This window comes from Oryza brachyantha, chromosome 7, assembly GCF_000231095.2.
Source record: "Oryza brachyantha chromosome 7, ObraRS2, whole genome shotgun sequence".
NCBI lineage: Eukaryota > Viridiplantae > Streptophyta > Magnoliopsida > Poales > Poaceae > Oryza > Oryza brachyantha.
Window position 1 is genome coordinate 15623216 of NC_023169.2, and position 22364 is coordinate 15645579.

Consider the following 22364-nt stretch of genomic DNA (forward strand, 5'->3'; position numbering starts at 1 on the left):
GTGATTGAATCAATTGAGGCTCCGTTCAGTAAGAAAATTTTTTTGGAAGAAAACTCACATCGACACGTATGGTTACATATTTAAAGTATAAACGTAGTCTAATTATAAAACAAATTTTCAGATTTCGCCTGCAAACCGCGAGACGAATCTTTTGAGTCTAATTAATCCGTCATCAACGCATATTGGTTACTGTAGCACTTATGGCTAATTATGTACTAATTAGGCTTAAAAAATTCATGTTACGATTTTCCCCATAGCTGTGTAATTAGTTTTAATATCCATGTATATTTAATGATTTATTCAGGTGTCCAAATATTCGATATGATATTTTTAAAAAAAGTTTGTAGGAACTGAACATGGCCTGAATGTTTTCCTGATATATGTCTGTGTATGGCTTAATTAGCTGGGAATATTCAGAGTTACAGATCTCTGATTGGTGAAATACACCACCAACTAAATCTAGCATTTCTTTTTTAAAAAAATAAAGTTTGTACACGTTTGCAGTGTGATATGAGAAGTCAATGCAAGGTAAGATAAATCGTGGATGTGATGAACAACAGCTAAGAAACAAAGTAATTGGAACTATGCTTTCGGCAGCAACTGCTGACAAAAACGTCTATCTCAAGAGAGTGTCAAAAATAGCAGCAAAATTTTACACCTTCCTGTCTTCGTGAGGTTTGGCGATCAACTGCATGTCTGCATAGTCGTGTAGGAGCGTACATAGCAAATGGTGTTAGGTCACCTGTTCGTGATCACTGAAGAAGAAAAAAGAATTCAGTGATTTGTTGATGAAATCAATCAAGATCGAGCTAGTTGCTTGTCAGTTTCAGTGACTTATCTAAGCCTGAAAAATAGTCATTCCTTGTGTGACAGCCTTCCCATGGACGGTGAAACAAGTGGGAAATCTGAACATATCGGCAAAGGAAGCTGCTCTGAAAATGACTGTTCAGTGAAGGTAGCTCCTAGCTTTCATCTCTTTTAACTTGAAGGTTTGGTAATGGTTGATAGGATCATCAGCAATACGAGTCATGGAAAACGGAGGTGCCTTTTGTACCTCAACTGTACCTGCAGTCCTGCACTGCCTCTACTTCTGTACGTACAGCGTACTGCAGCTGCTCTTACTCCACGTTAACGTAAGATCTGTTCCCAAGATACTAAAAGAGCAGCTAGGTAGTAAATAAGAATGATTTTACTGTATTAGGTGATATATCATATTTTCTAGACTAAAATTTAGTTCTTTCCATGTCTCGTATATCATGAGATACCAAAATTTAGACTAAAAAATTGGTATTGCTAAAATTAACAACAAGAAAAGGTTTGAAATCCTGGTGTGCGCATTCAGTCAGAAAATGGTCTTAGGTTCAATTTCAGTTAACTCTGGCCAGATCTGACTAGCGACTAGCTAGCTTAATTTGCAGGAATGACAACGAGCAAATTGAAGTGTGGAGGAAATAAACAAATCAGCTTCCTGTTGGTCCATTATCCATCCTAATTCAGAAACCGAGTTTTGTTTTTTCGAACACATCGAGAAATACGATGACAAATGCAATGTAGTTATGGATAAGAAAACATGGAGGCATACAGCCCTGGTCAATGAATCAATGAAAACGATGACTGATGAATGCAAGTGTGTGCTCATATTCACACACGCTTGAATCCATTATTAACAAAAGATATAAATATATGATCTCACATCCTCAGGGAGAGTATATGTGAGCTCATAGCAACAAATTCAGTAAGAACATACATGTACACGGATGACAGGCATGGCATGCGCCATGGATACAGATACAAATGAACAAGCCAAATCAAATGCAGAATGTAAGCTTAACACTTAATCCGAAATGAGCCTTGGTGATCATCATGGTTTTTTTTTTCTCTCACGTCTGCAGGAGATACACCTCATGAATGGCCGACGGCTCTAGGCTTCGGTGGCCAATGCTATGCTTCTTCTAGCTACGGTGAAAATGGAAGCTCACCATTCAGCTCTGGCTTCGGCGGTGGAAGCTCACCGTTTGGCGACGGCTGGAAATCTAGCTTTGGTAGAAGCTCGCCATTCGGCAACGACGGCATCTGCGGCGCATCCGGCTTTGGTGGTAGCTCATGGCATGGTGGTTTTGGCGGCTGGTCAGGCTTTGGTGGCCCGTTAGGATTGGGTTGCGGTGGCTGGTCGGGTTGCAGTGGCTCATTAGGCTTAGATGGTGGTGGTTGGTCGGGATTTATGGGCCCATCGGGACAAGGCTGGGGTGGTTGGTCTGGCTTTGGTGGCATATCTGGATTGAGTTGCGGCGGCTGGTCGGGCTTTGGTGGCCCGTTAGGATTGGGTTGCAGTGGCTGGTCAGGCTTTGGTGACCCGTTAGGATTGGGTTGCGGTGGTTGGTCGGGTTGCGGTGGCCCGTCAGGCTTAGGTGGCAGTGGTTGGTCGGGATTTATGAGCCCATCGGGACAAGGCTGGGATGGTTGGTCTGGCTTTGGTGGCATATCAGGATTGGGTTGTGGAGGTTTGTCAGGTTTTGGTGGTCCGTTAGGATTAGGCTGTGGTGGCTGGTCGGGTTTCGGTGGTTCGTTAGGATTAGGCTGTGGCGACTGATCAGGTTTCGATGGCCCATCAGGCTTAGGTGGCAGTGGTTGATCGGGATTTATGGGCCCATCGGGACAAGGCTGGGATGGCTGATCTGGCTTTGGTGGCATATCGGGATTGGGTTGTGGTGGTTGGTCTGGCTTTGATGGCATGTTAGGATTGGGTTGTGGAGGCTGTTCAATGTTGAATGGCACATAAGGATTGGGCATTGGTGGTACATCGGGTTTCGATGGTCCATTAGGATAGGATTGTGGTGGTTGATTAGGCTCCGGCAACCCATCAGGTTTGGGCATTGGTGGCACATCATCGGGTTTAGGCTGTGGTGGTTGGTTAGGATTTAATGGAAAATAAGGATTGAGAATTGGTGACACATCGGGCTTGGGTGGTTCATTAGGATTGGATTGTGGTGGTTGGTTTGGTTTCAATGGCTCATAAGGATTGGGTTGTCCATCGGGTTTAGGCATTGGTGGCACATCAGGATTTGGTGGCCCATTAGGAATAGGTTGTGGTGATTGATTAGGTCTCAGTGGCTCATCATGACATGGTTGTGCAGGTTGATCAGGCTTAGGTGGGCCATTGGGATTGGGTGGCCCATCAGGTTTGGGTATCGGGGGCACATCAGGCTTCGGTGGCCCGTTAGGATTAGGTTGCGGCGGTTGGTCAGGCTTCCATGGTATATCAAAATCGGGTTTCGGCATCGGTGGCAAATCGGGTTTCAGCGGAACACCAGGTGTGGGCTGTGGAGGTTGATAAGGGTTTGGCATACCATCAGGTGTGGGCAGCTGTGGAGGTTGATCAGGCTTTGGGTAGTAGTAATCATAGGGTGCCCAGGCCACCTCCTGCAGCATCCTCGCCGCGCTGCTACTCGAGAGCAGCAGCGCGGATAGCAGCAAGAGCAGGGAGGACGACATGGCCATCTTGCGAGCAGCCATGGATAGCTCGCGAGCTAGCTTAGCTAGCTCAAGCTCAGGGAGAAGATGATGTGGTTGTGCTGCTGGATGATGAGAAGCCGACGCCGGCGAGGGTGTATTTATAGCTCACCGGATCGATGGCATGCATGCACTGTGGCTGGCTAGCTGCACGGTTGGTTGGTCATTGCGTGGATTAATCATATTGTAAGCTCACCTGCGTGTTCTTGTCACACACACTCGTTGTTAATTACTCCTACTCTTTGGTGATGCAATGTATGTACTGATGTACTGCCGCCGTGTGATTATTGCATGGGTTGTGGTTAGAAAACCCATCAAGCGAGCGATCGATCGATCATGGCGACGCCGTACTCGATCGTGTGCAGATGTGCACACGAGATCCACTGTGCTGGTGTCCCGTCTGTTACTGTAAGTCGACGAGGATATCGAGCAATGAAATGGAGGAGATTGATGCGATGCGTGTGTGCTTCTTCGCCGATGCGTGCTGCCTTCGCCGTCGGCGGCAGCGCCATGCCACGTGAAGCAGAATGAACTGCTGTTCAACCATTCGAGGGATTTGGGCTGAAGATGACCATATGGGCTGGATGGCAAGAATATTAAAAAGCCCACCTTACTATATATACTTATATATACTTGACACTCCATTTGTTCTATTATTTTCTACGACTTAAATTTTATACCATGTCTTTACACTGATTTACATGATATCAATTATTTCAGTGACAATGGCAACTACGCGAATGGCATACCAGCAGCTAGACCCAGGACGATGGAACCCCACCAAAAGCTTAAGAACGGTGGGAGATGATATCCAGCGCCAAGAGAGTACCAAAAAAAGGATTGTGAACCTTATCCTACTAATCGTCTGGAAAATCTAGAAAGAGAGGAATCAACGTGTCTTCGATAGGGAGGAGGCCTCGGCTACCAGCCTCATAGCAAAAATTAAAGACGAGGCCAGAAGTTGGTCCTTGGCGGGTGCCAAGAGGCTTGGAGACTTAATTGCTCCTAACATGTAGAGCCCACCGTGCCCGTTTCCGTGTTCCCCTCTCCCCTTCTCTTTTGTTTGCTTATGCCCCTAGGGTTTGTATTCTTCTTCATCTTTATTAATGAAATAGTATAATCTCGTGCTGATTCCTTTAAAAAAAATATTTCAGTGATTCTGGAGCAAATTGCACCGTACGTATGGACCATGATTTTGCACTAAACACTTTCGATGTTTGTTAACTTAGCCCGTTTGCCGATCGATAATTATTCAGGCAAAAGAAATGATCGCTGATCTTGACAATAAGAAATATTAATTTATAAGTTCATTTTATCAATGCACAACTCAAACAACGACGTCGAACTCCCACACACAAGAGAAGCACACGCTGAAAAGTGAAAAACTCTCCACAAGCCTGACACACCGGCAACAGTTCATACGATACTACTGGATTTGCATGTAGTACACAGATCGATCATGGCTTGGCCGCCGGGAAGTGGAAGTCGGGGATGCCGGGCAGCTCCGGCTTGGGCGGCAGGTCGACCTCCGGGAACGGCGGCAGCTCCGGCTTGGGCGGCAGGTGCACCTCCGGGAACGGCGGCAGCTCCACCTTGGGCAGCGGCGGCAGCTCGTGCTCCGGGAAAACCGCGGCCGGCTGGTGGTGCTCCTCCTCCATCCTCCTCGCCGCGCTGCTCACGGCGGCGCAGGCCAGCAGTGCGGCGAGCGCGAGGGAGACGGCGATCTTGGAAGCCATATGTCCGGCCGGTACGTCCAACGGGATTGATTGCCTCTGCGATTTCGAGCTCGGTTTTTTTTTTTTTTTGGTTGATCGATCGGATGGCTGGCTAGCTGTGTGAGAAGTGGTGATGCGTTTGCTGCTGCTTATATAGGGTGCAGAATACGTTGTCGAGCGGTGGTTGATCTGTAAGTGTTCAGTGTTCTTAGGAAGTGGTTGATCTCCATGCATGTTTGTCTTAGATTTGGTTGAGAAAGGAAATGAGTAGTCATGAGGAAGATGAATATGTGCCCGACGTTCTACCTGCAGATGGAAAATAAGATGAAAAATGTTTAGACGGGAAAGAAGATGAAAAATGTGACGACGATGATATGTTTCAATTTAATTTTATAAAATTTGAGAGTTACAGTAATAATTAGACGAATTGTGATAGTATTTATTTGAATACACGTATAGTTACACTGACACAGATCAGATTAACCCTTTATAATTAACCCTTTATAGTTAGCCTACACATGATCACGTATTCCGTTTATGTGCGGAACTTTGATTAGATGAACTCATCGGTCTCAATGTTCTTCTCTTCATTTTCTTTGGTTGCGGATAGAACGGTGGCGCCGGTTTAATCACCTTGTGTGGTCGCCGACGTTCCTCTTCAGATCACCAGCGACGGTTTTGGTTAGGTGAATGAGAACTTGGCGAGCCCCTTTTTTTTCTCTTTTAGAGCACTGGCGAGCCTCGGGCCAGGCTCATCTTTGATAGAAGCTACAGTTCATTTTACTGATCAGAAACCAAATTAGAGATAGGATTTCATTTTAGTTGCGGAGACGTAAAGGTGGTTTCAATCTCTTTTCAGCATATCAGTACAAGTCGATAGAATCCATCGATATCTCTCTTGATTAGTTGATTTTGATGCTAATTGACAAGTCCAGTAGAAACGCCTCCCCAAGACAATGGGTCACAGCAAACATTGAACGACACTGACACAATAAGACCTATATTTCGCTATATCACATAAATAAACTCATGCTTAATATCCCTATTTCGAGGATCTTTAGTCAAAAACCATCACTCAACTACTCAAGCCTATGTTGGTCACGTGTTCTTTCAATAAGTTAAACAAGGCCTACGAAAACTAGAAATCTATCACTGCTTCTACGCAAGATATAGTTAACACCATTAGCAACAACCGAGTAGTTATCTCAACTATATTCATAAGTTTCAGAAGCTTGTGAGATCATATTAATTTCTGAGGGAATCTCATCCAACAAACAATGGTAAATTTCATGAGAAACATGTGTTTTCCCTCGCATGGATCTTACGTATACATAAACGTATGAGTAAACTCCATCTGCTAACTTGTTTGGCGTATTGATCTGCCAAAGGTTACACATGTTACCAACCAAAATTGGCATGGCTTGGCTTTTGCAGGTGTTATGCCATCCTCAAGACCACAACATTCTGTTGACATTGAACAGTAGTGAGCAGTTAGATACAGGGCATCCTAGATATCAAATCAGGACATTTGAAACGATTGAAATAAAAAAAATGTTAAAACCTTGATTGCACGAGCACCAAAAACATCAGGGAAATCATCATCACACTATTTCAATCCCTGATGCTATACACAGCTTGGAATCAGCTCCACCACTGATCACGCTATCCCCTTTCCACCAGTCCACACATAAAACCTAATCACCAAAATTGACGACATCACAATTTTTTTCAAACATGTATAAAAAGAAATACTGTGAATGGCTTATGGCATTCGAATAAGTACCTTGTCTTTGTGTGAATCCACAGAAGCCAGTGGCCACTGCAACACAACAGACTCATTAATGGTCTGTGGTATTCTAATTAAATAACTTGAAAAGAAAGTGTAAATCAGGTAGGAAATATATCATTAGAGTCTTACTGCTGTCCTTAGATCCCACAACATTACTTTCCCATCAAATGAAGATGAGACCAAATGAAACCACGAACTTGGATGCCATTTGCAAGCACTGATCCAGCTTTTATGGGAGGAGAACTGAAAAATTGGAGCTAGAGTTCCTGTTTGAGGATAAGGTGTATTAGCTAATTTGAACTCTGAAAGATAACTAAAGCATGATTTTGCTGAAACATAATTTTGCTTCCACATTTACCAGGTTTACGAGGGTCCCATACCCTCAAGACAGGATCAGAGCCACCAGCAGCAATTAGTGAAGAGCTCTCACCACCACAATGAAAGCAATTCAGGGCCCTCCCACAAACCTATTGAAAATATTTTCAGACATCAAGTGAAATCAGAGAATTCATTCGTGCAACAAAACAAGAGTTGCAAAAGCTTTATGACTCTCCTAGGCAACCGTGCTTTTTGGACAACGTATTTTGTGCACTGATTGAAGGATGGCCAGTGACATTCTAACACAAATGCCAGATTCCGCAAAGCAAATTTGAGAGAAACTCAGGACCAGAATGTGCAGATGCCAATTGATGGCTTGATGAGCACAAAAAGAAATTCTTGCTGCTGTTATGCTGGTAGAAAAATAGTATCATGCTGTTCATGCATTATAATAATTGTATTTTTAAATATATCGATATATTTTGTGTACCATATTCCATGTTTCTTTCCCAGTTTGGACATCCCACTGCCTAACAGAATGGTCCCAAGATGCTGAATATATTGTTTGTTGCTCAGGCCAGGCAACAGCAGAAACACACTGTGTATGTCCCAGAAATGTTGAAGTGGCTGAACCCTGAAATGTAACAATTTAAACTGAGATCAGCAGGTGTATTATCACAACTTCATGACAACAAATAATAGAAAACTTCACAATAATACAGGTGCCAGAATTATCTCTCTCCAAAACCTTAGCAGGTACAAATGAAAATTTATCAAATCACTGGGACTTCAAAATCAATACCCAGCACATTATAAAACCAAATAACTTGGCCCAATCAAACAAGAGATGAACATAATTTAGTACTTCACATACTGGCACCATGCATATAAGACCAAAGAATTTGAACTGGAAGTAAAATGACCTCAAACTGAGACTCTTCAGGTTCAGATGAATCAGAATTTGTCCTTCTCTTCTTCACTGAGATGGTGCCACCATCTTCTTCAGACCCTTTGATTGACCATAGCTTAATGGAGTTATCCCAGGAACCAGAACATATCTAGTTACCCAAAAAAGATGTTAAAAGGGACTGAGAATATTAACATATAGCACTGATTTGGAAGACTAGAACAAAGGATCTTACCATGTCTGCGGAAGGGTTTACTGCAATACTCTGAACAGATGATGTGTGGCCACGAAGAATTTTGTAGGCCCCAGTTTGCTTTGGGATAGTGACTGATGCGTCAAACTTGAGATCGAGGGGTGGAGAACAAAATGCAAGACTGGATAAGAACATTACTTATGAAGCATCTTTTGGAAAGAAAAAGGCAAAATAGAGTATCTTACTATGTTTACCTTGAATAAGCGCAATGACCTGTCCTTCGATGCAGTGACTACATGCAGCCTGTCTTCAGTTTCACCTGGAATAACATCATTGAAATTAGTAGGTTAAAATACACTGACGTTAGACACTATTCAGAGAAAACAATTAGCAAAAAGGGCACGAATGAGCAAATATATTTTGTGCAAGACAACCTTTCTTAATGAAGCTAGCAGAAGTGATTCCATCACTATGTCCCTCCAAAATATGTGTACATTCAGCTGCATCTTTCCATATTCTGGGCAGGAAAAACAAATCGGAAGGTTGAGATTGAAGACATACAACAGTGGCATGTTAGCTTTAAAGTCATTTTGTGTAACAGAGCAGAATTAAAAATTAGAGAAAATCTAAAAAATACCATTGACAAACGTCTGAGTCTAAGAAATACCATTGACGAATGCGAGTTCTAAGAAATGACCTCATACAAACAAATTTGTCTGAGAAATGACATTGCCGTTAGGTTTCCATCCAATTTTTTCCATTAAATACATTGTTCATATTATAGCACTTAACAGAAAAAATTAACGGAACCCTAATGGCGATGGCATTTCTTAGACAAATTTGTTTGTTTGATGGCATTTTGTAGAAATCACACTCGTTGATGGCATTTCTTAGAATTAAGTGTTTGTCAATGACATTTGTTAGATTTTCTCTAAAAAGTAATAGCATAGACATGGGATATTAATACCTTGCAAGACCATCGTAGCAACCTGTTAAAACAAAACTGCCGAAAAATAAATAGTTTAGTAATAATGGAAACCACATGAAAGGAAAACATGAAAAAGATATAAAAGGAACATGACATTTGAACTATCAACCTACAATCTATTGTATATGTATATCTAACAAAGGAATCAATCAATTTCCAACTGCATGTAATTTTATATGTTGCATAATAGTAATGCTGATCAGTCTGAGACAGCAACGAAGACAATTTTCAAAGATCTTCAGTTGGGCTAGCGGTAGATGGGCTTGTTTAAATGGTCTTTAATTGGGCTAGTGGTGGATGGTCCAAATTTAAATATAGTATTATTAAGATGATATATGGGTTTGTTTGAAATTGGTCATCCTTCATTTGGCTTGTTAAGATAGGTGTACTATGCACTGCTCAATTTAGCTTGGCCTATGTGTGTCATCTTTGGCTCTGCAGTTTATCATTCAGCCCATTTAAGTTGGATTAAAAAATTCATGTAATTCGAAAACATTCATCAGCAAGGTAGGGCAGATCTAAAATCGTTTGGGATCTACATAAGTTATATCACTGACAAAGCAATTTTGTATAAACTATATTAAAAATATAAGCTAAGTATAGAAGATATTAACAAAGTGAACAAGCCTGGTTAATGTCGAATTCTTTAAAAAAAATCATAGCTCACGATCATGGTACTACATAAACATTTACGTCAAGTTGTTTGCGTCAAGTTGTTTGCTAAAATCATGTCCTAGGGGCATCAACTGCGCTACCCATACCTTGGGTTCGATCCATCAACTGCGCTAACCCAATCATCATGCGGGCATGGATCCTCTTGCTTCCTCGGCGCCACGGCTTTCACATATTCGAGCTCAAGCACCCTCTCCTGCAAAAATGTTCACACAAAAACGTGGGTACAATTTCACAATCAAGTACAGAACATAGCAAATCCTTACAAAAAAAAAAAGAGGACAAACTTTGGGTCACCAATTCGTACCGCTGAGATGCCCTTGGCGAGGAGGAACTCCTGAAGCGGCAGCCGCACGAGCTCCCCGTCCACGAGGAAGTCGAAGGGCTGCGTCTGGTGGCCCGCAGAGGCTGCCAAACCGGAGGAGGCGAATCAGAGACGCGAGGCCCCTCCTAGGGGGGGTGGGGGACGCGGGATTAGGGTCCGGGGGTGCTCACCGGCGAGGAGGAGGCTGTTGACAATCTCGGAGAGGCCCATGCGGGTGAGGTCGGCGGGCACGGCGATGGAGGTGTGCGGCGCGCGCAGCGGCGGCGGGAGCTTGGTGACGAAGCGCACGCGCACCTGGCGCGAGGGGTCGGAGGCGCCGGCGGCGTCCATGGCGGCGGTGTCGGCGGGAGGATGTGGCGGCGGCGGCGGGAAGGGTCGGGGAGGGGTTTTGGGGAAGTTTCGAACGGTGAATTTATCTGGCTAGGGTTTTGGAGGATGTGGGGCGGCTGGGGCCCAATGGCAGTGACAGTACGATACGGTCGAAGGCTACAAGAGCTGAAGAGGAAGAGAAGACAGCCCATTTTGCAGGAAGACCTCCAACTAGAACAGCAGTATTATCTCTTACTTACGTTATAAGATCTTTTAGTTTTTCTCTACATTATGTAAATAGTAATAAATTTGAACATATATATATATATATAAATATATATTCATACTAGCAATTGTCCGTGAGTTACAACAAGATTTTAATTAAAAAATAATCATTCACCTTTCATTACTATCACTTTTGCATATATTATGTATTAATTGATGTATATTGATCCAAGATATTTTTACATGAAGTAGAGAGTTGATACGTGATGGCTGACACGTGAACCCTTTGCCACCTTCTTATAATATAAGTTGGTGGTGGGGTGGTGACGATAAATTCACCGGCATCACTACTAGTTGTTTAAGTAATATAAATATATGTGTGTCTATATATAGGTTTACAAATATATCTACAGAAACTGTAACATCGTATAACCTGGAGTAGTACCACTCCAACCATGATTGTTCCACCTTTGTATCAACCTCAACTGCTAATTTCAATAGTAATGCAGTTTTGAAGTACTGGTTGGAAATCTTAGAGATACCTATTGATTTTCTTTTACCATGATTAATTTGAAACTTTAATTTTGAGCAATACTCATTTGCTACTTCCGTTTCATAATGTAAGATGTTTGACTTTTTTTATTGCATAGTTTGACTATTCGTCTTATTTAAAAATTTAGTACAAATATAAAAAATGATAAGTCGTGCTTAAAGTTCTTTTGATAATAAAGTAAGTCACAAGCAATAGAAATTATATTTTCATAACTTTTTAAATAAGACAAATAGTCATTGGTCAAACATTATAAACAAAAAAGTCCAGCATCTTATATTATGAAACAGAAGGAGTACTTAGCAAATTTTGAAATGCCTTCAGCTGCAATTCTAACCGCACCTATAATTTCATTCGAAAATATGTGTTCCCATTTCATACTTTCATATGCAAAAGCCAAATTACTTTCAATTATATTTTCATTACATATTTTAACATATTATAATCTATATTAAAAAAATTAAAAAAGAAGACATTTTTTGCCCACGCTACCTATTCTAGCCCAACACAGCCCACGGAGACACCCATATGCTGGGCCGGAACATGGGCTTTGCTGTACAAGCACACTTGAAGAGTCCACAGTAGAGTTAGTGGGCAAAAGTACCACCAACCGTGGGCGCCCATCTTCACTGCAACTTATCTACGGAGTACTTAGTAATAACGAATAAATGAGCAGCAAACTTCGGTTAGGTTCGTACAAAGCTTAGCTTTGCCAGCCCTGTTCCTCATTTCCTTGTGCGTACAATGTTGAGGGCACAAGGGGACCGACCATGTGGTGCACTCTAGTTTTGCATGCAATGATGTTTTTGAGTTTCCAACATGTCAAAGTGCCACCATGTGTCCCTCTCCCATCTGAATATCTGATAGTCATCTAAAGAATATGCTCGATCCATACACTCAACCCATCAAGATTGTGCAAATATGTTGCAATGCATATGCACATTACTTTGATTGTATTGTATAGATCTTTTTTAATGCACATGTATATCGTTAATGTTTACCGTAAGACTGTCTTAATTGTATATGTCATCATAGTGTGTAGGGACGGATCTATTGGGGGTTGCCGAGGCTCCAGCCCTCTACACGCCGGATCCCCTGTGTACAATAGAGGAGAGATGAGGGGGAAGAAAAGGGGAGGAAAGAGAATAGAGGGGCTGAAGGAGGAAGAAGGTAATCAGCCACCCAATCTTCGGATTCTAGATCCGCACTGTATATTGAATTTTACCGTAAGAGTGTTCTAATTATACAGTGAATGTAGGGGGTATTTTCAGGTTACTACGAGTTCTCTCCTCTTCGCACTGTCTTGATGGCAGGTGCAGCAAAGGCTCAAAAAGAGGAGGAGAAAGCAAAGATTCTGATGGGTTCTACACTTGTCTGCTAGCAATACCGTCCTACCTAACGTAAGAGTATTTTTGACCCCTGTCAGTGGCGTCTAAGATTTGGCAGGTGTTACTATAGCCGTTTTCACCACTGGTCCTCCTCCTCCCCCGGTACATCTCGTTGATCTAAAAGAAGCAATCAAGCAGACCAAATGGCGATTACTTTAAGCTGCGCACACACACCAGTACACCACACGACACTCCAACACTCTTGTTGCACGCACTTCTGCGGTGCCACTGAACGTTCCCGAGCTCTACGTTAAAAAATTAATATGTATATTTACAAACAAAAAATATTTTATAAATAAAAAAATATTTTTTTCTTAACGATATAAAAAGCAAGAACTAAAGAATAAATTATAATAAAAAACTTTAGGGTCTTCTCGGTTCGAAGGATTTTTAAAAGGAAAATGAAGTAATTGAACTGTTTCGAAAAATTCATGTGATCCGAAGAAACTCTTAAAATTAATTTTAATTTTAAAATTAAAAATTTAAGTTTTAGTTTATAAGCGGAAACAGAAACAAGAAGATGATGATATAACATATTGTTTGTAACCTCATCAACTGTCCCAAATATTAAAGTGCATTGGCACTTGGCGAACTGAAAAAAGAAATCGACCGAGTTTGGCCAGTGGCAACGACATCTTCTTCTCTCGCGATCTCTCTCCCTTTTGTTATTCGATCGCCACCAGAGATTCGAAAGCTGGAGAGGAGAAAACGCAGGATATGGAAAAATAATAAGGCAGTGAAAGGCTTGGCCGTGCAGCTCGGCTGGACCGTGGAACATGCGCGAGAGAAAGCGGCACAGCTGCAATGATTCGGGAGTCCACTCGCCGCCGCATCAGCAGCAGCAGCATATATTCCAAGCGCACCAGCTGCCGCACCAACCAATCAAGCTCCCTGTCTTTTTTTTTGTTCGTCGGTCCACCTTATAAGTTAAAATTTAAATTTAAAAATAATTTACAGGTTTTAATTGTATCTATTGGTTTTGTTTTTAGATCATTAGGAAACATATAAAAATTCTATTAACGAATTATATAGTCATGCTTAATTTTAGCGTAACCACGAGCATATGTACGAACAACTGGAGAATCTCGCCCTGGGGTCAAAAGGCGACGAACAGATCACGCGGCGGCGGTAGCCGTAGGCCGTAGCCTCATCGTCGTCGTCGTCATCGTTCTCATTCCGTGGGCTTTAGGTGAATGCGAGCTCTTTGCAATGGCGAACGGCGGCGGCCGTGCGTCGTCGGGTGACGCGTCGCTGCTGGCTCCGTGCGCGCGCTTGGCGTCGCATCCGGGCGTGTTGCTGTTGTCAACCAGCGTCGTGGTCCTCATACTCCTGATGCTGCTGCTGTTAGCTGCTGCGTGATGCCCGTGTAGCCAGTTCCTTCGACTTACTTCCCCGTACATTTTGATCATTGACATATAAACCCGTTTGATAGTAGACAGGCTATTTTATCAGTGATTCGTGTTAAAAGAGAAGTAAGTAGAATGAAGATAACCGTCGTTGTCGTCGCGTCCAGACGGAGAAGTTATGAAGGACTGATTGTTTTTTTTATTTTCTAAACTCATTTGTCGTAAAAGTCTAGAGCTTAAGTTAATTTGGCATCTTCAGGAGCATCTTTGTAAAACTGCTGGTGCATGCAGTTCAATCCTTGGTATCGAAAATACTCATGACATCTATATTTTTCTTTACTAAATAAAGGGCATGAGTTAAAAAAAAGAGAATAACAACTGCTATGGATCTTATGGTACAAAATACTTTGCATTACTGTTCCCGGACATGTGGATCCCATGTATATAAGTGAGAAGCAGTAATGCAGAAGATTGTAACTAGCGATTTGCATCACATCTTCTCGATTGTGCTTATACTTATAAGCCAAAAGTTTAATTTTTAAACTTAAATTTAGAGTTAATTCTAGTTTTTTCATCGAAGGTTAAGTTTTAGTTTTGGCTTTTAAATCACTAGAAATATATATATAAAAGTTTTAATCATAAATTATTTTTATTTGTAAATATGTTAAGACCTCGAACATGTGGAATGGCGTGCCATCTGATGGAACCAAGGCCAGAATTTCTGTAACAGAAATGAAAACACTCATGACATCTATAACAGCTTTTACCCAACGACTGAATCGTATCATCAAGAATTTCTGTAACAGAAATGAAAACAGCACGAACACTCTTCCTTTTTTTTTCTTTGAAGGAACAGCACTTCTTTTCATAGGAGTATATTTTGAGATATCGGGCGTTCAGGTCTGCATTTTTCTTAAAAATCTCAGGTCTACAGCTACTGCGGGATGTTTTTAGGCCTTGTTTAGTTCCTAATTTTTTTAAAAAAACATCACATTGAATTTTTGCACATTTATATAGAGCATTAAACATATATGAAACGAAAATCTAATTGCACAGTTATGAAAGAAATCTTGAGACGAAATCTTGAGCCTAATTAGTCCATGATTAGCCATAAGTGCTACAGTAACTAATATGTGCTAATGACAGCTTAATTAGGCTTTAAAAATTTGTCTCGCGGTCTCCATCCGAGCTGTGAAATTCGTTTTTTCATTTGTATCCGAAAACTCCTTCCGACAACCGGTCAACATTAGATATAACATTTTTTCTAAAAAAATTTTGCCATCTAAACCTTAGCACGAGAAAAGTGGTGTTGGTCAATTGGTCGGATCTGGGCAATCTGGCAGCTGTGGTAAATGTGGGTATTGCAAACGGGACCAGACGCTGGGGTCGGGGAGCGGCAGCATACTTGGCTGTTGGCTCTGGCTTCTTGGGCCCTACCACCACACCAACCGAGAATAATGTAACCCGATGTGCAGGTGCAGTCTCTCGTCTTGAAATGAAACCGTTTGGAATTGTTCCTTTTTTTTTTCAGTTAGATGGTAGACGCATACACACGTCACTGCACGTACATCACCAAATTTTATACATCCGTGTTTGGTATATCCTTGATTTTACTTGATTTACTTGGAAAGCTCGCTTAGAGCATCTCCAAGAGACTAGCTAACATTTAGCTCTTCGATTCTTTATTTAGCTATTCATGTTAGATGATTCTATAGCCAAATTGATATACATTCTAACAGACTAGCCAGAAGGGCGAGGGCGGCAACAATTGGAGTGGGGTGGTGGCACTGCCGGAGGGCGAGGGAGGCGGCGATTGGAGTGGGATTGCTCTGCCCGAAGCGCTGGAGTCAATCGGAGCGAGGGCGGTGCAGCTTCCTCTTTTTTCCCATGACATGTGGGTCCAACCAGGTTTAGCTATTGAGATGAGATGGGAGAGACTAGTCAAGTTTGGCTATTGAGGAAAAAAACTATTTTAATAGTCTACTAGGTTAGATAGCTCTTCTTTTGGAGATTGTTTTTCCACTAAATACCTAAAATTTAGCTTAACTACTCATATGCCTATTCTCTTGGAGATGCTATTACGTGTGCGTAATATTTATTAGTATTAACATTTGAACACCAATGAGTTAGTCCACCGGCGACTCCACCACACTATTGCTTTGCATCGTTATCAATACAAACCATTCGGAAATTTAGGATTGTTATATAACTTTTGACAACAATAATATTTGTACAATTTTCAAATGCAACTACAGTATACCTGTAACTTAAGCATAGCTACAATGTAACTTTAACGTAGCTGTGATTTTATTATCAAAACACTCTCTAGCATAGCGGTAGCACATGTGAAAAATATTGAATAGGAGAAATTATATGATCTATTGTGTATTGCACTGGTCCTCGTGAGTGCATTTATAACGTATATATGATATAGAAACTTGAAGTACAAGATAAATATTCCATCATATCTCTCTATGATTTTATTTTTATCTCTAAAGCTTCTATTAAATTTTGTTATCTATAACAAAATGTATTTGTATCTCTAATATTCTCCTCTGTTGTAATGGGAGCGAAACGAACGATTGCGACGCCACTAGGGAAGGGCAGGGCTGCACAAATCTTGAAATTAATCTAACGACTTAAAATTTGACATAATTTTTCATAAAATTTATGTCGACAAATAGCAATTTATTTAATAGACTTTTTATCCAAATTTCACCCTTCTTACCCTATCTTCTAACCTCCATTATTTCTATATTTACTGAGGACGAATAAAGTCATTTCTTATTTATATTTCGAATAGATGAAGTAGACAATGAATTGGTGTTACTTTTCTGTAGTTTCGCATGAAAAGCAAAATTATTAACCACACGAAAAAACACGCTGGCGTTTCGCGGTGGGCAGGGGAAGGAAGAACAGAGGAGAACGGAAGGCAAGCAAAAACTGCAAATTGCAGCAAAGCGAAAGGTGGTGGGTGCGGCTCAGTCTCCCAGAGGTCGCAACCGTTGATGCAAAAGAAGAAGAAGACGAAGGGAAAAAAAAGGGGGTTAAAATTCCATGGCAAATCTGAAATCTCCCACGCGCACCCCGCACATCACACAGAGTCACACTCACTCTCTGCAGCTGCAGCTGCAGCCACTGCCACTGCCGCTCTTGTCCTGACCCAGCCGCTCCAGCTCGTCATCCCATCTTGTCCATCCACCCAGAGGAGGAGGAGGCACGCAGAAGGATCTCCCCCTCGTTGCTGCCGTGGGCTGCCAGCTTCTCCCTGCTGCTGCTGCTGGTGCTGGTGGTGGTAGATTCTTTCATCGTCATGGAGGCGGCGGCGGCGGCGGCGGCGGCGGCCGTGGTGCTTCTCATGTCGTCCAGCCTCGTCGCTTCAGGTGTAGCTCTCCGGGTCTTTTTCTAACCCTTTTTTGTGTGCTCCTTTCCCTTTCGTTAGATTTCGCCGCCTGAGTTCAGTGTCTTAAATAATGGTTGCGACCTGCAATTAAAGGTTGCTGCTCTTTTTTTTTTTGTTTCTGGAGTTTTGGGGATTTCTGTTCCCCAGGTGTTGTTCTACTTGTCGGTCGCTCTCAAGATACTCGAATGCCTGTTCTTTTTCTTGGTTCTCTGATGTGTTCTGCTTGGTTCATCTATGAGTTTGTTTGGAAGAGAAGTGGTTTCCTCTGTGTTTAGTTCTTCCATTTCTGTAGGAAAGATCAGCCATTGTATAAACACGCAGCTTTCGTTATGATTTGTTTGAACATTTTTCAGATTCCCCTATCCTAGCTTTGTCAAACAGTAGTCATGTACTGCTCAGCTCTTGATGTCCATCTATTGCAGAAGAAAACCACTCAAGAACAAGGAGCAATGACAGGGAATCTCTACCCTCCCCTTTTGGAGAGTTGGAGATGCATGTGTTCTTCTTCTCAAGTTGATATTTTTTGTACATTTTTTCTTTCTAAAACAATCGAAACCGTTGGTACGCTGGCTTTCTCCTAGTTTTCTGCTCTTTCTGCGCAGACGTTTACTCTTTTCTTCCTCCTGCTTTCGTCACATTCCTTACCGTACCTTTCGTTCGTTCACATCGTGGCATGCACAGCAAGAAGACCTGCATAAAAGAGGCGCCTTTTTTTTTTCCTCCTCCCTGAAATGCGCAAGCTTTCTCTCGCGGCCAAATCTTTGGGCGCTTAATCCTTCCGCTGTTCTTGGCGCAGATTGGTGCGTGTGCAGGTCGGATCAGCCGCAGGCGGCGCTGCAGAAGACCATCGACTACGCGTGCGGGGCGGGGGCGGACTGCAACTCCATCCACGAGCAGGGGCAGTGCTTCAACCCCAACACCGTCGTGGCGCACTGCTCCTGGGCGGCCAACAGCTACTTCCAGAGGAACAGGGCGATGGGCGCCACCTGCGACTTCACCGGCACCGCCACGCTCACCACCAGCGACCCAAGTAAGTAAATGGCCGCAGCCTCTCCTGCAAGAGCGTATCTTTGCTCGTTGCCTGCTTGATTTATGCTTTTCATTTCAGTTCGTGAGCATGTTTGCGGGTACTGGTTGTCACCGAGCGATCGCGCGGCGAGTAGTTGCAAGTTTAGGCCAAGTGCTTCTGCCTTGCATGATTAGAATGAATGTGATGAGCGGGCTGCATTTGACCGCATGTTGCACGATGCAACTGATGCAAGTAATGCATAATGCAGCTTGCAGTTCAGACGATGAAGTATGCTGAGGTTTTTGAACTTGTTTGCTTGTGTCAACTAAAATCATTTATAAGGTTTTTCAGTCTGATACTTTGACTACCGTTTGAGCCCGTGGTCAGTTAGGACAAAAGAGAAGGAAAAAGTAAATGTCAGTGCCACTTTTGTTGCAACTAGTAAGTTAGCCGTGCTTTGCAACGGGACATTAAGTTAGGTTGTTATATGGGCTCATCGAGAATGAGCCCAATATATAGATCGAATAGAAAAGTTGCTTATTAGGTCTGATTTTCTTATGAGTGGGGAGTGGTTGGATTTTTTTTTTTGTTTTCTTGGGGTGGGAGTGCGCAGATGGATTATTATTGGTTTTCTTGGGGTGGAAGTGTGCTATGCGCGAGGGGAGAGGAAGGACAGCTGACTGTGCTTTTTAAGTAGTAGAGAAAAAAAGGCAAATAGATTAAGCCAAAAGAATTTTGGTAGCTGGCATGAAAATTCAAATTTTGTGTTAAGATATGGGGAAAGTCTAAATTTTGGAGTAGGATGAATGGATGATATCAATTCTATGCATTTTCATTGTTTTCTCCATTAAGTAGAGACATTTCTATTCCTCAAATAATCACGTTTTTTCTTCAATTGCAGGTGTTTCTGGCTGCTCCTTCCCTGCTAGTGCAAGGTACACTATTAACTGCTCTTCAATTGACAATGTATCACTATGGATGGTTAATGTCAAACTTATAACCACCAATGGACCTTTTGCGTTGAGTTTGATCAGAATCATTTTGAACACACCTGTCTGCCTCAGTTATAATAGATGCTCTGTCTGAACAACAAAAGTTAAAACTAGGGACTATGAAACTGAATACAGCCACCAGTTCCATGTAGCTCACATTGTTACCCTACCAGCTTACAAAGATTTCTTCCAATCTTTCTTTGTGTTACAACTTCATTATCTCCTTTGATTCCCTGTCAGAGTCACATATTCTTTGTTTATATTGAAAAAACCGAGCCAATAGTATACATTGCTGTTAAGAATCAAGTCCATCAACTATTTCAAGTTATTCTAGTACATCAATTGCTCCTCATTTCTACCAAAATGCACATATTACTTTCTGAACCTGCATTTCTGATATGCAGGCAGCAGCAAAAATATGATTATGGCAACAATGGACTTATGAACCATTTTCGTAGCTTGCTATCAAATTTCAATATATTGGTTTTAGAAATAATCTCGAATTGACGGTTCACTCTTGAGTTGATTGATACCTCTTGAATCGAAATCTCAATACCCTAACAACATTTCTGTATTTCTATGCAGCGCTGCTGGAACGTCAACCACTCCGATCACTGGAGGCACAACTGGAACAATGACTCCAGGAACCTTCACACCCGGTACTGGTACCGGCACAACCACCGGCACCGGCATGGGGACAGGGACTACCACTGGCACTGGGCTGGGCGGGCTAGGGCCAACAGGCACAGGCAACATGGACACCGCGGCAGCTGGGTTGAATCCAAGAGCTGGGCTAGCCACCTTCTGTGCCGTGCTCCTCTCGCTCATCGCGTTCGCATGAGATCGTCCGTCCCCTTGAAGCGACGCTCCTATTCGCCGATAGAAAGAAACCGGTTTCTGTGACCTTGTTGCAGGAGTAATGTGGTCTGTGAAGAAGAAGAAAAAAGGATTGAACAGAGACCTGACCTGATCCTTCTGAAGATGTCATCCCGTCCGAAAACCCACTATTGCCTGCTGCTTGTTTGGTGCCAATGGGTGTTTTGTGTGGGGTGCTCCTTTTTCATGTTGCGTACTGTGTAATCTGGTAGGATGTCTGTCACTTTCATGCAAGGACTGCCTTTCGTTCTCTTTTTTCTTTTGCCCATCTTTTATTATCTTGTAAATCTAGGGAAACCAGTAGGTAGGTTCAAGGTTGGTTGGCTGGAATGAAATGTTGTTGGGACAATGCCATCTTATGCTGTTATCAACTTATCACCAAGTTGCTCATCCCTGATGACGATGTGGCTCACATCCTTTGGCCGCTGCATCTCTGAAAACCTAACAAAAAATGGAGTCATCCGATGGTGTCGCTAACCCTGACAGATGCATAGTGATGTTTTTAGCTCTTATAGCTGTTAGGTAATGTGGCGCATCAGTGCTACTCTTCTGAATCACTGGGACGACCGTCCGTCCATTTTCTTGCCCATGTGGGGCTCCATTGATCCAGATGCATGCATTTCTTTCTCTTGTTGCCTATCGCATTACAAAGATTCCCAGCGATGTTAAAAGAACTGTGAAGCATGATGCACTTGCAGAGAGTCGCAGCGTTGCAGCAGGTTACTCCTCTGATGATCATCAGAGTGGTGTTGGTACGAAGGCGTCATGCGCATACAGCTAAGCTAAGCGAAGCCAAAGCTGCCACTTGCAGCGAGGAGGCGGCAGCGATGATGGAGGAGCGAGCTGCGAGCCTGAGCTTGATGATGGTGTCAGTCGCACACACTGTCAACTCGCGGGGGCCGGGCGGTCGGCGCAGGCCGATCGAGTTATTAAGGCGCGTGGTCACGGAGGCAGTAATTGCCACGCAGGGGCAGGCTACGGGCGTGGATCTGATGATGCAGGCAGCGGCAGCAGCGGAGCTCCAATCATGGCGGCCACCGCTAGCTCGGGCCCCTCCTCGCCGGAGCGCATCAGGCGATCGATCGGAGAAGAAAGCCTCGACTCCCCCCGGGGATTCTGTGGGCCGCTCGACGAGAAACGGCCCAATTTTTGGGCCCACGATGGATGAACGGTTCTTTCGAGGCCCACTTGATGCGATGGGCCGGCTTCTCTGGGCCTCGTGCGCTTGCCGCTTGGGACCTTGACGATTAACCTTAACCTAATCTGCTGCGGCGCAGGGCTGCAAGCTCGATAAATGTCGTTGTTTTTGGTGAACGCCAGCCAAAACCATCTCGAAAACCACCGATGTGATCGTCGCAGCTGCCTCAATTTAAAATGGTACCATGACGTATATTTGCTACAGTTTGATAAATCTAGACATCGACACACGACAAGATTTCAAATCTATCTTTAACTATGATTTATTATTATATATATAATAAATTTTTAATTATATTAAAGTGCTTCTATGACTTATCTATACATATTATTTTATTATTTCGAAATTAAATATTTTAGATGTTATTAGTTGTTAAAATTTTAAAAGATTAATGACGTCCTTGTCCAAAACGATACTACATCCGTGTTTATTTTTTAGTTTTTAGATACAATGTATGTTTTGACTTTTCGTCTTATTTGAATTTTTTTGTAATTAATATTTTTATTGTTACTAGATGATAAAAACATGAATAATACTTTATACGTAACTATTTTTTTAAGTTTTTGCACAAAATTTTCAAATAAGACAAATGATTAAATTTTAGACATAAAAATTGAAAAATAAAGTTATTATCGAACGAGAGTAGTAAGA

General features: G+C 42.5%; 4 protein-coding genes across 6 annotated transcripts; 1 reads left to right on the forward strand and 3 right to left on the reverse strand.

The window, feature by feature from the left end:
• Window positions 1-1568: 1568 nt before the first annotated feature.
• LOC102719315 (basic proline-rich protein-like) lies at window positions 1569-3518 on the reverse strand. Its single transcript, XM_040525718.1, has one exon. The coding sequence runs from the start codon at window positions 3511-3513 to the stop codon at window positions 1957-1959; it is 1557 nt and encodes a 518-aa protein (XP_040381652.1). The 5' UTR covers window positions 3514-3518; the 3' UTR covers window positions 1569-1956.
• A 1265-nt stretch (window positions 3519-4783) lies between these two features.
• Window positions 4784-5403, reverse strand: LOC102719604 (protein PELPK2-like). The gene has a single exon (XM_040526384.1). It carries the CDS (start codon window positions 5244-5246, stop codon window positions 4968-4970), a length of 279 nt encoding a protein of 92 aa, XP_040382318.1. The 5' UTR covers window positions 5247-5403; the 3' UTR covers window positions 4784-4967.
• An 801-nt stretch (window positions 5404-6204) lies between these two features.
• LOC102719884 (ribosome biogenesis protein WDR12 homolog) lies at window positions 6205-10833 on the reverse strand. 3 transcript variants are annotated; one of them, XM_040525961.1, is made up of 14 exons: window positions 10588-10824; window positions 10400-10500; window positions 10182-10288; window positions 9400-9435; window positions 8867-8949; window positions 8678-8751; window positions 8475-8579; window positions 8256-8390; window positions 7823-7966; window positions 7373-7481; window positions 7144-7280; window positions 7009-7044; window positions 6787-6919; window positions 6205-6689 (listed from the first exon to the last, which is right to left on the reverse strand). In XM_040525961.1, exons 1-13 carry the CDS (start codon window positions 10745-10747, stop codon window positions 6827-6829), a joined length of 1320 nt encoding a protein of 439 aa, XP_040381895.1. In that variant the 5' UTR covers window positions 10748-10824; the 3' UTR covers window positions 6205-6689; window positions 6787-6826. The 3 variants fall into 3 exon arrangements, with proteins under 3 accessions (XP_040381895.1, XP_006658773.1, XP_040381896.1); XM_006658710.3 differs by having other exon boundaries at window positions 6206-6689; window positions 8687-8751; window positions 10588-10823; XM_040525962.1 differs by having other exon boundaries at window positions 6584-6919; window positions 10588-10833.
• Window positions 10834-17208: 6375 nt separating this feature from the next.
• LOC102703137 (PLASMODESMATA CALLOSE-BINDING PROTEIN 3-like) lies at window positions 17209-20937 on the forward strand. Its single transcript, XM_006657860.3, has 4 exons — window positions 17209-17618; window positions 18435-18668; window positions 19549-19582; window positions 20225-20937. Exons 1-4 carry the CDS (start codon window positions 17549-17551, stop codon window positions 20478-20480), a joined length of 594 nt encoding a protein of 197 aa, XP_006657923.1. The 5' UTR covers window positions 17209-17548; the 3' UTR covers window positions 20481-20937.
• Window positions 20938-22364: the final 1427 nt, after the last annotated feature.